General features: G+C 45.8%; 1 protein-coding gene across 5 annotated transcripts in view; it reads left to right on the top strand.

Moving 5' to 3' along the window:
- PEX14 (peroxisomal biogenesis factor 14) overlaps positions 1–15542 on the top strand; it is a 143575-nt gene that overhangs the window by 112366 nt on the left and 15667 nt on the right. For all 5 annotated transcript variants that reach the window (XM_028108469.2, XM_088022614.1, XM_028108470.2 and 2 more), the window contains one exon: positions 3809–3937. In XM_028108469.2, the coding sequence (XP_027964270.1) occupies positions 3809–3937 (129 nt within the window). The remainder of the gene's footprint in view (positions 1–3808; positions 3938–15542) is intronic.

Below are 15542 nucleotides of genomic sequence, written 5' to 3'. Positions count from 1 at the left end.
GAAAGGGAGAAGCAGGCTCCCCACTGAGCCAGGAGCCGGACGCGGTGCTCGATCCCAGGACCCTGGGATCATGACCTGAGCCGAAGGCAGACGCTCAACCATCTGAGCCACCCAGGCACCCCAATGATAACGTTTTAATTATCACAGACCAAGGCGGGTAGCTCTTGGAATTGGCAAGTGGCAAAGGTTGACGTTACCGAAAGAATCTAAATGCAAAGCGCTAGTGATATCACATAATGCAAACTGATACCCCAACTAAAAGAAACTCTTGGGCTTTATTGAAATTGGCTAATTCTTCCAAAGGTGGTGGCTGAAGGAAGACTCCATGGCAGGCAACACCCTTTGCCCTCGTCTCTGCTCTGCTCAGCCCTTGCTTGGTCCCTCTGCGGTTAGATTATTCCTTGCAGATAGCAATCAACTGGAAGGAAGTGTGTGTGTCTAATTTGCATGAGATTATTTAAAACAACAACAACAAAAAGGTCTGCATTAGTCAGGGTGATGGTAAACAACGCAAAGAGATGCCTTTTATAATATAGCCTATGCCTCTGCTTTCACAGCCAAATATAATTCACTTCCAATTGGCGGTTTCCTTTATTATTTCTTTTAACCTTTGGGATTCTGCAAGGTCTCAATCTAAGCTCTCTGCCGTCTGTGTGGGGGGGGAGGGTAAGGAAGCCTGGATATCCTGTGTGTGGGTCCTGTGACTGTCCCTCTTCCCTGAAGGCAGGGTCAGTTCATCTACGGAGCCCATGACTGCGTAGGTAACTGTTGTGTTCTGAGGAGATGACACCCCTTCCCGCTGAGTCTCCATGAGTCCCAGATGGATCAACCTGAGTTGAGAGAACACTGAATCTGGCTGGCCAGTGCACCCCAAGCTGGGGGCACTCTGAGGAAGAGGGCTCTAAGATCTGTGAGAGGCCTTTGGATTTATTGGGAGTTAGAATATTAGAACGAGGTGGGAACACTACCCTTGTCATTCTGGAGTTGTTCAAAAAGTTGTCCCCGTGTCACTTGTAGATAGGATCTGGGTGTTTGGATTCTGTGCTGTTTTGGTCTGGCCCCCAAACGCCATTCATCAGCCCTCACCTGTAGATGGGGTGCCAGCTGGGGCTGAGAGACCATTTAGCGCTTCTCTCAACCTCTCACAAGCTTGAAGACTTAAGACGTGATTTCAGAATGTGCTATTTGTTGTTTCTGTGCTAGAGGGGCAGTCACCAGGCGGCAGATGGAGAGCCGTGGGTTGTCGAGCTGGCAGCACCATGCCCTGCCTCATGGGATCTGAGGCATGTTTTCACCTTTCGCGGGCCTTAGTTGTTGTTGTTTATCTGTTAAATGAACGCAGTGGCTGGGATCGTGGTCCAGCTATGAAATTATATTATTCAGTAAGATCATGAAAATGCTTTTTTTTTTTTTACAAGAAGAAAAGTGATTCATTTTATGTAACTAAATCAAAATCCTGACTCTCCGGAGGACTGGGGATATCAGAATTCCAGCCAATGTAAATTTAGAGCATCAAATGATAAGGTCTCTGAAAAACAAGAGCTTGGAAGGAAGTGCTGATGCCCTTTAAACCACGGCCTCAGGAGTGGGCTCGGCTGCAATAACGCAAGGAACATGTTTTATTAGGAAAATAGGCTTCGTAAAAGCCCGGGGCCAGAGGGCAGAGCAGCGGGCAGGGAGTGTTGTCCCTTTAACCAGCTCTGGCTCTCAGGGCCGCGGCATAGTCCCTGACTTACTGTATATTTCCCCAGCGTTAAACATTATCGTACTTGTTTATATTTGAAAGAGCCAAAAGGGAAAATGAGAAAGCAACTGAATGCTCCTTTTGGGAAAATTATCCTCATTTGCAGCCAGCGGCTGACAAGGCACACGAACCACCAGGTTTATGAAAGGCCGCAGTGTACCAGTGACCATCCGCCCCTGCTGACGCCGCACGTGCGCCTGCTGCTCCCGCGGCGGATGACGAACTGGTTAAAACTGGGTCTTTCCTCCGAGAACTCTGAAAGGGGTTCCCCTTTCTCTTTGGAAGTTGGCCAGCCGTCACTCCCAAGCTGGATGGAGCCCGAGAGGCACACGCTCGGGGTACCTGTCCATCTGTCCTGCCCCTGTTTCTGTCGGGAGGCCTTTGGGGCAAGCTAGGGAATTTGGGAGGAGGAACGGCCCAGTACAGCCGCGCATACTCAAAGGTAGCTTTTGTATTTGAAGGTGCTCAGCACCAGCCTTTTCATCTGCCCATTTGGTGCGCTGAGAGTGGGGTGCGCTGCCCCCCCCACCCCGCAGCAGCAGTCAGGCTTCACTGAGGGGCAGCCTTGCCCACCACTGGCTGGCTCCCCTGTGTGCGGAGGGGGAAGGGGCAAGGCTGCGGTTTCAAAGGGGGGACAGCCCTCATCTGTTCAGCGTAGGGAGGGTCCAGGGCCGTTTAGAGTAGTGCAGGCCTTCTCCCTGACCGCTTGGCGGTGGGGCCTGAAAAGTGGCAGAGGCGCTCCACCAGCTACACGCAAGTGTGGTGTTGGGTGGTACTGTGCTTGGGAGCAGTAATGCGCCCCATCTGTTAGCCCCTCGGCACAGAGCGGGCGGCCCCGTGCTCTGGAAGATGCTGATCCTCAGAAGCTCCTTGAACTTCATCTACCCCCAGGGGCAAATACGCCGTGCCTTGGGCCCCTAATGGAGAGCTGCTGACCAGATGGGGAAAAGCTCTCAGCCCCCATTTAAAAGGCTTTCCGTGGCGGCTGCACTGGATACTGGGATTCCTGGAACGGCCCGGGCTGGCCGGAGGGGTCTCTACAGACCTAGCAGTGACCTCCTCACTGCCGCTCCCACTGTCGGCGGCCCGAGCACTTTCATACCCACTGTACCCACTTCTCGGACGTGTGGGCAAGTGTTTCTCACACCTGTGTGCCACACCTCGTTCCTGTTCTTTGGGTTGGTTGGCATCCTCGTCCTCTTGCCACAGGGCCAGCGGCCCCGGTGGGCTGCAGCCGTGTGCCCACTGGAAATGGGGTCTCCTCGGGCCCTCCCCGGCCTGTTACTCTCCCATGGGCAAATCCTCTCCACGCGCTGCAGCCACTGCAGATGGCGCCCTGCTCTTCCGGGCTGTCCTGAGCGCAGTGCGCTCTAGTGTGGGGAGGATTGAAACAAAGGGAGGCAGAAGAGCTTGCCAAAGGCGATACCAGCAGCCTATGCTAGGCTGGAGCAATAACCATCTGAAAGTTTGGGCCTGGCCTTGTTTTGATCTGTTTTCTTGTTTTATTTTCTTCTTTACATTCTGTATCCCATTCATACTAATCACAGTCAGTCCTGATTTTTCTTTTTATTTCTGCATTTGTCATAAAATAAAGCAAATTATTCCCGTCTTCGGAAACGATCGAGACTAATTAGTCGTCTCACCCAATAATTAGTTTTTTGTTTCCCTGTCTGTTTTCATGCATTATTGTTAGTTTTTCCCCCTCTTTTTTTTAACACCATTACAGATTAAAATGAGTCACATTTGCAGTTGATGGTATCTGTTTTCGGGGGAAGAACGGAGAATTGCAGTACGGAGCGACTTCAAAAGCAGCAATAAACTCAAGGATAAATTAAGGAAATTGAATGAGCCACATTTGGAAGCAGTGTGGAGGCTAATATTCTGTCGCTTAAGGTTAAATTGCAACTGAGAGAGGTTCCAGAGAATCCGAAATCGGGGAGGAAACTTACCAGGATGCTAGGCACTCTGTGGGCTCTCAGGGTCTTTTCTCAATGAAGATTTCATTGCGGCCAGGGACAGTGGCAAAAGGTATTCACCTGCAATTATGTCCTCTTCTCCCCCCAGGGCTGACAGATGAAGAGATTGATTTGGCTTTCCAGCAGTCGGGCACGGCTGCCGATGAGCCTTCGTCCTTGGGCCCAGGCACACAGGTGGTTCCTGTCCAGCCCCCTCACCTCATTTCTCAGCCGTACAGTAAGTCACCAGCTCAAACTCCTGCTTTAACCTTGACTGGGGTTCAGGATTCCGGCCAAAGAGCAGTGCCTCCCAACTCCCAGACTCAGCAAGCCGGGAGAAACCGGGATTAGTAGACAGCTCTTGGGTTTTTCCAAAAGAATGTGCCACACCCAAATCCTCTCCTAGACAAACTTTTAAGTATGTGACAAAGGTTTAAGAAGAGACGAGGGACCAGAATAAATGAGTGTATTGTGTTGTTTGAAATATTTTGGTTACAAGTAAGAATCTATAAAAGTATTTCTTGGTTCTGTTTCTATTTTCTTACATCATGCTTTTGCATGTCACTCTTTCATGAAGAACATGAATGTCTGATTCATGGCCGCATTCTCGTTTGCTCACTGAAATGACTCCTCTCCTAATTTTATTTTTTAAAGTTAATATTAGTAGATTTGGGGTGGCCTCTCCCATCACCTTTCTCTCCTTCCTTCCTTCCTTCCTTTTTTCCTTCTTTCCTTCCTTGTCCTGGCTATACCACGTATATTTATTTGGTGACAGTCTGTTAGAGAATTTCAGATTAAATGTAAAGGTCCTTTTTTGAATTAGCTTTTAATTATATGAGAACAGGACCCATGTTGTTTTTAAGTGAAGCTGTTTGAGGAATAACTGTTCTTCAAACTAGTAATAAATGTACAGTCTCCAAAATACAACCAGAACCCCTTCTTTAAGTCACTTATAAAAAGTCTAAAAAGATTAAAATTCACTTCAAAGTGTTGGAAGATAGCTCAAGTTTCATGTCTTTAACATAACTCAGCCTTGGATCTGTTGGATCTGTTGTCTTTCAAAATGCCTTTTCTGTAATTGTCTATCTTAGAAGGTTTATTTTTTTCAAAACATGTTAATTTAAAACAGTGCTAGATGTCAGATTTTGGAAGGCATAACAAAATGCCAGGTTTGTTTTGACCCCCACCACGTGGTCTGCAGCTACCTTCTGGCTCTTGCTTTGCTGTCCTCCTCACTGGCTTAGACAGTGCGGGGGGCCGGGCAGTGGGTTATGGTGTCACAGATCTCAGTTAGATACCTCCTTTCTTTTGCTTTCTGGATAAGGCTGAATGGGTGAGGCCAGGTGGCACAAATTCAAGTTCACCTCATCTGTGGTCACCTTGTCTCACAAACCATTGGCGTCCCCTGACCTCTGAGACCCAAGAAATGGTGCTCAGGGGTAAGCCTTGTATTGGAGCTACTGAGTCAGTAGCAACTACTTGTCAGGCTGGGACTCACGTCTCCTTCCTGGCCGGCATTCTTGCCGATCCATTGTGTTTGTTTTGGGTCACTAAACATACTCTCCGTCTTTCCTTCTATCCAAAGGCTAGGTCTCCACACTTTTTCTTTAGTTGTGTCCCTGGGCCCAGCCATTTAATGGGATTTGTTGAGGACAGGCAGTGGCAGCTGGGGTGCAGAATTTTCTAAGATGCACATCTGTTCTGGTCCAGCTGTTTCCTCCATGGCTTAAAACCAAACAGGTCTCTTGGCTATTTGGAAACTTCTTGCTCAGAACAAATTGTTCTGGTTGGTCACAAAGTTGGCCTAAAACATCACGCGCTTGCCTACTTTATGGTAGGCACAAAGGGTTAAACTGTTGGTCTTTCTGAAAGAGGTGAGAGAAGTCGGGGAGGGGGACAATGCCGTCATCTAGATTCTTCTGTCCAGGTCTCTCTGAGAAGAAGCATAGCACGTTTAGGTATTTAGGTAGGAGTATTTTTAAGAGTCTCCCAGCCCTAAAAATAAAATACATCTTCTTAGAGACAGACTCCTTCCTGCTTTGACACTAGTATAAAAACAATGGTAATGGCAATTTTAAATCCCTGAAGTTTCTACTTGTCATTGTTGAGCTTCATTCCTCTTGTACTGTTACACTGCTCTTTTCAGCTCCCGGGGTGACTCTACCTCTTCACTTCTGTACTTTTGCCAAGAGGTGTCAAAACTGCTCAAAAAGAAAAAAAAAAGCTTGATTTTGATTAATATAGAGAAACAAGACTTTGCCTGACTGATAATAAAACTGATAAATGACATTTGAATTACTTGTAGTGGTAATTTATTACATAAAATATCTTTTATTTGACATGCGATTAGTTGCTGGAAGCATCACTCAATCTGACTAGTTTAAACATGCTCTAAAATGAACCCCAGTAAAAACCAGGGCTGTCTGCTGCTGGCATTATGAAATATACTAATCCTGGAGTGAGGAAAAAATCTGACTTTAAATATTTAAATGATTAATTGGGTTTATATATTTTTTTTTACCTTTCTAACCCCTTTAATTACAAGCAAACTCAGGGGAGTTTCTGAACTAGGTGTGCAATCTGCATGCTTATCACTGAGGCATTGTCTGCGTCCTGGGAGGGATTTATGGCCTCCACTCATGTGTGCTCCTGCCATTTTATATCTAGAGCCCTTTCCTTCCCATGTCTTGGCTCTTTAAGGACAGATAGTCCTTCTCTGAACCCAAGCCTAGAAAATGGGATTCTCTGGGCTCTGCCCCAGGTGCTCATGTCTCAGGGAGGGGTAAGTTTTTTCAAGACCCCCGCCGTCCCCCCCCCCCCCCCCCCCCCGCCATGGAGCCCGGTGGTCTTGGATTATCACCTCTGGACTCGCTGGCCTTTCTGCTTTGGTGGGAGATGTCCCACTCTGTGCCTCTTTTGGTATCTCTGCTCTTTGGTGAATGTGTTTGACCTTGAGATGGTAGTAAATGCCTGTGTCAGCAAAGAGAACTTGGACACCTGCCAGAAAGGTACCAGGTCTATCCATCCGTGTTTATTGAGCATCTACTTACTGTGTGCTTAGTACAGTATCGTCAGAGATACAAAACGTGATCCTTAAAAATCTTATAGGCTCTCTGGGAGAGAAAAGATAAACTCGTAAGAAAAGGATAATAATATAAGACATTATATTTGTGTGATTTAATGCCAAAATTAATTATACAGACAAGAAATTCCATAAGAATACAGTGTGATTTAATGCCAAAATTAATTATACAGACAAGAAATTCCATAAGAATACAGAAAAGAGAAAAATTAATGTGGGCTAGAGAAGTCAGAGAAGGCTTTGTGAAAGCTGTAGGAGGTTGACACTGAGGGGAAGCTTGATGTCACCTGGTGTGAGAATAAGCCAGTGTTGTCAGGGCTCAGAGGAAAGTCAGGCTGGGATTCGAGAGGAAATCTGACGTTCTCTGCTTCTCGTTTTGCTTTCTTTTTGTTCGACTTTGAATCAGGAATCGGTGTGTGTGTATATCCGCAGCACCTACCCAGTCCTGAACATGAAGTTCTGATAAATGCTTGCTTGATTGATTTGTTGCAAGCTGATTTTCTTTATTTCCTCCCAAAGAAACAAGAAGCAAGGTAGCTTTGGGATTTAGGCAGGGCCATTATAAATTTTGTAGGATAATATTTTTTTGTTAGGCTTAAATATTTTCCCTCACTGTCTTTAATACCTAACTTAGGTCTTTTAAAGGTTGACCTTTATAGCTTCATTTGGGACGTACATGTGTGAGGTTATTGAAAGGCTTTGACCAAAGTTTGATTAGAAATCCTGAGACTGTGGGTTCTTTCTCACTGTGCTTCTTCATAGCCCTGTTGAGCAACATATACTTACCCGTAATTATCTTCATTCACTGAGCAAGCATTTATTTTATTCCTGCTATGGGCCAGGCACTGTGCTAGACCCCTGTGGTGAAAAGATTAATAAGGCCTAGTTGTTCTCTCCAGTTTTTCCTGTCGAGTAGGAAAGGCAGTTAAGCAGATAGTGGTGCCTATGAAGTAGGTCCAGGTGAAGCCAGTGGCACAGACGAGGCAAAGGGACACATCAGACAGTAGGAGATGTTTAACTGGATTGGGGGGGTGGTTGCGGACATGGTCAGTTTTTTGACCAACCAAGATGGACAAGAGCAGCCAGGCTAAGGCAAAGGCATATGGACATGACACCATGCGATGTTCAGTGGCTGGAGCCTGGGATGGCAGGGCCAGAAGAGAGGCCTGGAGAGGGAGGTGGCAGCCAGGCCATCACCCTAATGGAGGACAGTCAAAAGCACATTGATTTTTTTTACTTCAAAATGTGTCATCTAATCATTTTTGAGGCTATATTACCTATTTGACCATATAATTCTTAGACTAATATTAAGATTATTTGTATCATCTGAGAAGATGCTGCACGGAGAGGTAGGGAAGATGTTCTGGGAGTGTGTGAGGCAGCTGTCCCGGATGCTCTGCCCGGAGCGCCTTCCCCACTTCTTTGCCCGGCCAGCGCGTTGCTGTCCCTCAGGGTTGGGGACAGCCGTCAGCTCCTCCCGGGACTCTCCCAGATGCCTCCGTTCCAGTGGGACGGAGGTTCTCCTTGGCCTGCCCAGTCCCCTGTTCTCTGCCATACTACCCTTAAATGTTTATTCACTTGTCTTTTCTATTACATTGGAATTCCTTGAATTAGAGGCTTTTTTTCTTTTTTTTTTTAAATCTATAACCCAAGGCTCTGACTTAGGTGCTCTAGAAATGCTTGTTGAATGGATAGATGGTGGTGGGAATGTGCTTAGGAATTGAAAGGCTGTCCTGTAATACCACCATGCAGGGGGAGCTTCCCAGGGAGCCAATGAGTGGGGCCTCATGTGTGCTTGGCCATGCGGGCTCTGGGAGCGGACAGGCCTTGCCTTCAGAAGGCCACCATTTGACCATTTAGAGGGAAGCCCAGTGCTTGGGGGAGTACAGTGAAGACTAACCCATTCCATCTTGCTTGGCGTGATGTAATGTAATGAGAGCTTTTGGAATTTATGAAGGCAGATCTCACTTTTTACTTACATAGAAGTTACTGGTTTATATATTGAAGAAAACATTTCTCTAATTTTTAGGAAATTGTCTTTTTTCTTTTGTCCATGTGACTGGTTTAGAATAGTAGCTTTTCAAGAGCTAGCACCCTGTCTGTTTTGTTTGCTTTGTGCTACTCTCATTGTGCTGCCCTGTGGGAGCTGCATAAATGCCATTTGTAGATACTGAGGAGGGCAAGTGTCCCAGGAAAGAACCAAGTGAAGAAATCCATTCCGTAGGTTTCTTAGGCCATTGAAAGAGTCTTTGGTGTTGGTGGTAGGTAGGATTATATCTTTGCCCACAGTGCAGCCTGTGTTCATTTTATAAGATTCCCCAACAAATAACAGAAAACCCAAAATAAGAGTGGCTTAAACGAGATGGAAGAATATTTCTTGCTTCTGTAAACATGGGCAGTCGGGGCTCTATGCTCTGCACCCCTGATACCTGGTCAGCACCCATCCTGTGCCTTGGTGTGACCCCTCCAGCCGTCCCATCTCCTGTCCAGCCAGCAAGAGGGGAGGGACAGGAGGGAGGACCAGCCTTCTAAGGACACCTCCTGGAAATTGCCCGCATCACTTTCACTTTCTGCCCCCTGGCTGGAACCCCGTCACACGGCCACACCCATCTGCACAGGAGGCTGAGAAGTGCAGTCCTGGTCCTGGTGGGGCATGTTCTCAGCTTTTCATATCCCACAGAAGGTTTGAGTTGGAATAAACACTAACTTCAGGATGATAGCTTCCCTTGGGTGGAGAGGAACGCATGGCTAGTTTCAGTGGTATTTGGAAAGATCTAGCTGGTACGGTAGGTGGGTTTAGGATTACTGATTTTATTATCATGCTTTATAACTTATATAAATGTTATATTCTTTTGTATGTGTCAGAAGTTGCAGGGGATACTTTAAAAAGTTGAATTTGCATTCTCAGGTCTTGCTTTTCCCCTTGGTGTCAGCTGCTAACTGAGCAGAGAGAGAACCTAGAGCCCACACTGCTGGGTATTGTTCTCAATCACTGCTGGCTCCCTTTACCTTTTCTCTTTGTTTTAAAAATTCTGAGTTTTTTTTTCCCCTAAATCGATTTTATTGAGGTATAATTTACCTAAAATAAAACAGACCTATTTTATTTGTGTGATTTTGAGTTTTGGCAGGAGTATACTCCCATGTGGGCATCACCACATTGGAGAACATTTGCAGTACCCCAGAACGTTCCCTTGTGCCCTGTTCCCAGCCAGCCTGGCTCTGGGGCAACCCTTGGTCTGCCTTCCATTGCTTCTGACTAGACTTCTCTTTCCTGGGGTTTTATATAAATGGAATCATACAGTATGTACTCTCTCGTCTGGTCTTATGCTTAGCATAATGTTTTTGAGCTTTATCCGAGTCGCCGTGCATAGCAGGGGTTCCTTCCTTTTTATTACTGAGCGGTATTCCATGGTAGAGATGTACCACATTTGTCCATTCACCGGTGGAGGGGTTGTGGGCTGTTTCCAGTTCTGAGCTAGGACGCTCAAAGCTCTTGTGAATGTTCGTGTACAAGTCTGTACATTTTTATATCTCTTGGGTAAATGCCTAGGATTGGAGTTGCTGGCTCATATGTTAAGTGCATATCTATCTCGATAAGAAACTGCCAAACTGGTTTTCAAAGCAGTCGTGCCATTTCACATCCCCATCAGCAACGTGTGAGAGTCGTGGTCACCGCTGTTGGTGTTCTCGGTCTTTTTTAACGCCAGCAATTTTCATGCCTATACAGTGGTATCTTATAGTGGTTTGAGTTTACATTTCCAGGTTGGCTAATCATGTTGAGCGTCATTTTACATGCTTTTTGTGCATTTGCACACACCTTCTTTTGTGAAGTGGCTGTTCCCATCTTTTGCCTATTTTTAATTGTCTTCTTGAGTTGGAAGAGTTCTTTACATCTTCTGGATTCACGTGCTTTGTCAGATGTGTGTTTGTTAGTATTTCCTCCTGGCCCGTGGCTACCTTTTTCTTTTCCTTGACACTGCCTTTTGCAAAAGATTTTAAAATTGATGATGTCCATTTATCTTTGGGTTTCTTCTTTTATTGTTTTTTGTTTTCATTTTTGTTTTTACAGTTCATGGTTTTGGTGTCCTATCTGGGTTTCTTTTTTTGTTTTTTGTTTTGTTTTGTTTGGTTTTGGTTTTTGTTTTTACAACTTACGGTTTTCGTGTCCTGTCTGTGAAGACTTTACTTCCCCCAAGGTTAGAGAGGTTTTCTACTTTTTTCTTCTAGAAGTTTTAGAGTGTTTGCTTTAATGTTGAGATCTGTGATTCATTTTTAGTTAATTTTTATGTATGGTGCAATGTGAAGGTCAAGGTTCAGTTTTGCTTGTCTGGATGTCCGGTTGTGCCAGCACTGTATGTACAAAAGATTCTCCTGTCCCCGTTGAGTTACCTGTCCTTCTATCAAAAATCAATTGTTTATATAAATATATGCATGGCTCTGTTTCTAGACTCTTCTTTAAAAAAATTTTTTTAAACAAAGCTACTGAAGTACATTTTACATATCATAACACTCACCCGTTTCAAATGTACAGTTCCTAACTTTCAGTATCTTTTTGAGTGATGCACTTATAATCAGTGTTAGCATTTTCATTCCCCCAAATAAGATGCTCTGTGCCCATTTACCGAGAATCTCACCTCCCACCCCAGGCAAGCACTAATCTACTTTGTCACTATAAATTTACCTTTTCTGGACATTTCAGGTAAATGGAATCATACTATAGGTGGTCCCTTGTGCCTGCCTTCTTTCAGTGAGCACAGTATTTTTGAAGTTCTTCTGTGTGGTGGCATATAGCAGCACTTCCTTTTTATTGCTGAAGAGCACCCATTGTATGGGCGTGTACCATCTTGTGTCTAGTGGGTCACCAGCTGACAGACATTTAGATTATCTCTAGTTTTGGTTGACCTGAATCACACTGCTAAGAACATTTGTGTGCAAATCTGAAGTGGATATATGTTTTCAGTCCTCTTGCATAGACCTCTAGGAGTTAAATTTCTAGGTCATATGGCAGTTATATTTCTGGATTTTTCTTCGTTTTTCTTTTTAGTCAGCTTTTTTGAAGTATAATTTATACACAGTAAGGTTAATCAATTTTAGGGGCAACTGGGTGACTCAGTTGGTGAAGCGTCTGTCTTTGGCTCAGGTCATGATGTCGAGGTCCTGGGATCGAACCCTGTGTTGGCCTCCCTGCTCAGCAGGGAGTCTACTTCTCCCTCTCCCCCTGCCCCTCCCCTGCGTGTGTGCGTGTGCACGCTTTCTCCTTCTCCCCCCCCATTAAATAAATAAACAAACAAATAAATAAATAAACCTGTAAAAAAAGAATCAATTTTAAGTGTATAGTTTGGTGAGTTCATGAATTATAGCTCATGTAAGCAACACTACAATTACAATATAGAAAATTCCCACAAGCCCAAAAAGCATCTTTGTGCCCCTTGCACGAGCGCTCTTCTCAACATCAGGTTCCTTTCAACCAGCAGTCTACTTTGGATCACGAAAGTTCCGCCTTTCAGAACTTTTCATGTAAACGGCATCGTGTAGCATGTAGTCTTTTGTGTCTGGTTTCTTTACCGACGAACGTAATTCTTTTAGACAGATCCATGTTGAGATATATATACCGTTCATATTACACACACACACACACAAATACACGTTTCTGTGACGTGTCCCCCTCCCCCACATTGCTTTAAAAATACAAAAACTATTCTGAATAAAAGCTCGCCGAGGTGGGGCTTAGCCAAGTGGGCATAGTTTGCTAACTCCTGTTACTCCACTCTTTGGATATACCACAGTTTGTCCATTGACCATAGATAGTTGTTTGGGTTTCCAGTTTGGGGCTCTTATGAAGAATGCTGCCGTGAACATTCGTGTGCAAGTGCAAGCCTTTGTGTGCATGTATGCTTCCTTCTCTCTTAGTCTCATACCTGGGAGTAGATTGCCTTAGCCACACGTTAGGTGTATGTTTGACTTTGTAAGAAATTATAAAACTGGTTTACAAAGCGGTTGCACCATTTTACATTCCCGTCAGCAATGTAGGAGAATTTCAGTTGCTCCACATCCTTATCTGCACTTGGTATTCTCAGTTTTTAAGTTTAGCCATTCTAGAAATGTGTATGTAATCATTGTACTTTTAATTTGTATCTCTCTAATGACTAATGATATTTTCATGTGCTTATTGGCCATGCATAGGTCTTTCATGGAGCATCTCTTCCAATTTTCTCACACTTTTTTCTAAATCGTGTCATTTTATTGAGTTGTATGGATGTAGCTCTTTATCAGATATATGTTTTGCAGATATTCCCTCCCCCTCCTATGACTTGCCTTTTTGTTTCCTTGGCAGTGTCTTTTGAAAAGCCCCAGTTTAAGCTTTTGATTATGTCCATTTTATTCTTTTTCCCCCCTTTTATGGCTCATTCTTTTTGAATTTTAAGATGTCTTTGCCCACCCCAAAGATTTTCTTCTCTGTTTTCTGTTTTCTTACGGCATCTTTAGAGTTTTTGCTTTTTGGCTTCGGCATGTGGTCCGTTTTGGGTTCACGCTTGTGTATGACCCAAGGTGAGGGTCAAGATTCAGTTTCGTCCCCTGTGGCTCTCCACTTGTCCCAGCACAGTTGTTACACAGATTATCCTTTCCCCATAGAATTACCTGGGCCTCTTCATCAAAAAAATCCCTAGATTACATACACCTGGGCCTATTCCTGGGCTCTTCTGAGTTCTTACAGTTTAATTAGAGCTCATATATTTTAATCTGTGAGTGAGGGTATAGATATGACTGTCCGTGTCCTTCCTGCCTAAAGATGACACCAGCGATAGCATAGCAGCTCGTGAGAAGTGGAAGGATTGTCTTTCACAGGATGTTCATGTGAAGACAGACCTTGAATTTTCAGATGTGACCACTGTGGGGTGACAGTGGTATCTTTGCCTCACAGCTGCCCAAGTGCTTCTAGTTTCTGCTGTCTGGTTGGTGTGTCCTTCCAGCCGCCAGCCACGCTCAGCCATGTGCCTCAGTGGGCCCCGCACAGTGGCCAGGCCCCTGCAGCTCTGCCCGTAATAACCCTTCAGCAGGTCGCTGGTCTGTGTGCCGCTCGCCCCGCCACTCTGTGCTATAGCAAGCACGGGGTTGGCAGACTGGCTTGATTCCAGGACCTCACTGTGGAAGAGCCTGTCTTACTTAATTTTCAGGGTGGCTTGTTGGGATGATTTGAGCAGCTAGACAGGGCACCGTGTGGCGTCATAGCCCCAGCCTTGCGGAGCGTGGAGGGGACCTTGCCCTGTGCTCAAGCTGTCGGCCTCCCCGAGGACTTGATAGTTTCTCCCCGTCATTAGCAAGCACCTCAGACTATCTCAGCAGGACGATTCTGTGACGTTTCCAGCTCTGTACTGTTGATGACCTTTTACTGGATTGTGGATTGTGGGATTTCCACAGTATCAGTGAGTGGAGGTTCATGACTTGGGGACTTCAGGTTCAACATTGCTGTGTTGTGTGTGGGATTCCCAGCCCCACACGTGTTATTTGATGTTTGTTCTTGCCTGCTAGGTGAGAATTTTTTGTTCAGTGGAGGTTTGACTAAAGGAATGGAGTCAGGTTGGTTTAGTTGTGTTCACGGAATGGTTAAGGAGTCACAGGGATGCATCTCTCCTGCCCCTGACAGGGCCACCGTATGCTTTGGATTCGCCTTTGGGCAGGAGGACCTCTTTGGAGACTGTCCGAGCTCAGGCTAGTTGACAGAGTCCTTCGAGAGGTGAAAGAAGGCGTTGAGTTTCGAAGAGCCCTGTGCTCTTCTTCCTGCAGTGATTTGTCCTCGGACCTCGTTGCTGCCTGAGGCAGCGGGGCAGCGCCAGCATGCTGGGCTGTGCGGGGGGACACCTGCTGCCACCACTGACCGTCTCATCATTCTTTGTGAGATGCCTGTGATGAAGTCTTGGTAAAGTTCTGGGCCATTCAGCTCGTTAGCTGGTCGGGCCCGTTGGGGAAGTGCTGTGGACCATTTGAATCTGAGTGACAGTAAACAGATCATTGTTCCTCCGTTCTTCCAACGTAGCAAAGCTCTGCCGCCTTCAGTCAAGTGGCCTGTGCTTGATGAGAAGAGAAAAACGTCCTTGGGAGCCATTGGGTTGGTGGTGTGGAACCAGGATCTCTGATCTCAGGCTTCGTTGTCTGCTTTGTACGCAGGCGGGCATCTGCTTCCAGACTGGAGGCTCTGAAGCTTTTAAAAAGCTCATTCATTCCACTCCCCTTTCTTCCGAGAGAGCAGAAAGGTGACTGACCCCATTTTCTGCCCTTGCCTGTAAAATTCTGGACCTTCGGGGAGCGTGGGGACCCGGTGCCCTGCTCCCCATGCCCTCGGGGGGGTCTGCACTGGCTTTGGGGTAGATTGGCCCCAGGGTGGGCGGCAGAGAGGACTCCACGTGGCCATGGCTGGGGCTTTGAGCCAGTTTGGGATCACGCCGAGTGCTTTCTCAGTAGCCCTGGTCTGTTACCCTTTGAAAGGCGTGCAGTGGGTCAGAGTTCCCTCCATCTAAGTTTCTCTCTTTTTTCATTTTGCCACAAGACAGAATTGTATCACACATCTCCAAAACGAGTAAAATGGCATTTCAGCTTCTTGTCTTTATAGACTCTCTGAACTTTAGGAAAGATCATTCTGGTCCCTTTTCATTAATAATGAAAACCAAGGGGCAATAAAATGTTCTTAACGCGAGCATGTCAGGAACGAGTCGCGGTGCGGGGGCTGAAGGGTGCGGCCAGCAGGGAGCCACAGGTGTTGCTT

This window comes from Eumetopias jubatus, unplaced genomic scaffold, assembly GCF_037043125.1.
Source record: "Eumetopias jubatus isolate StellerSeaLion01/CBP00866 unplaced genomic scaffold, mEumJub1_p1.0 scaffold_4, whole genome shotgun sequence".
Taxonomy (NCBI): domain Eukaryota; kingdom Metazoa; phylum Chordata; class Mammalia; order Carnivora; family Otariidae; genus Eumetopias; species Eumetopias jubatus.
This window is presented reverse-complemented; position numbering and strand designations above follow the sequence as displayed.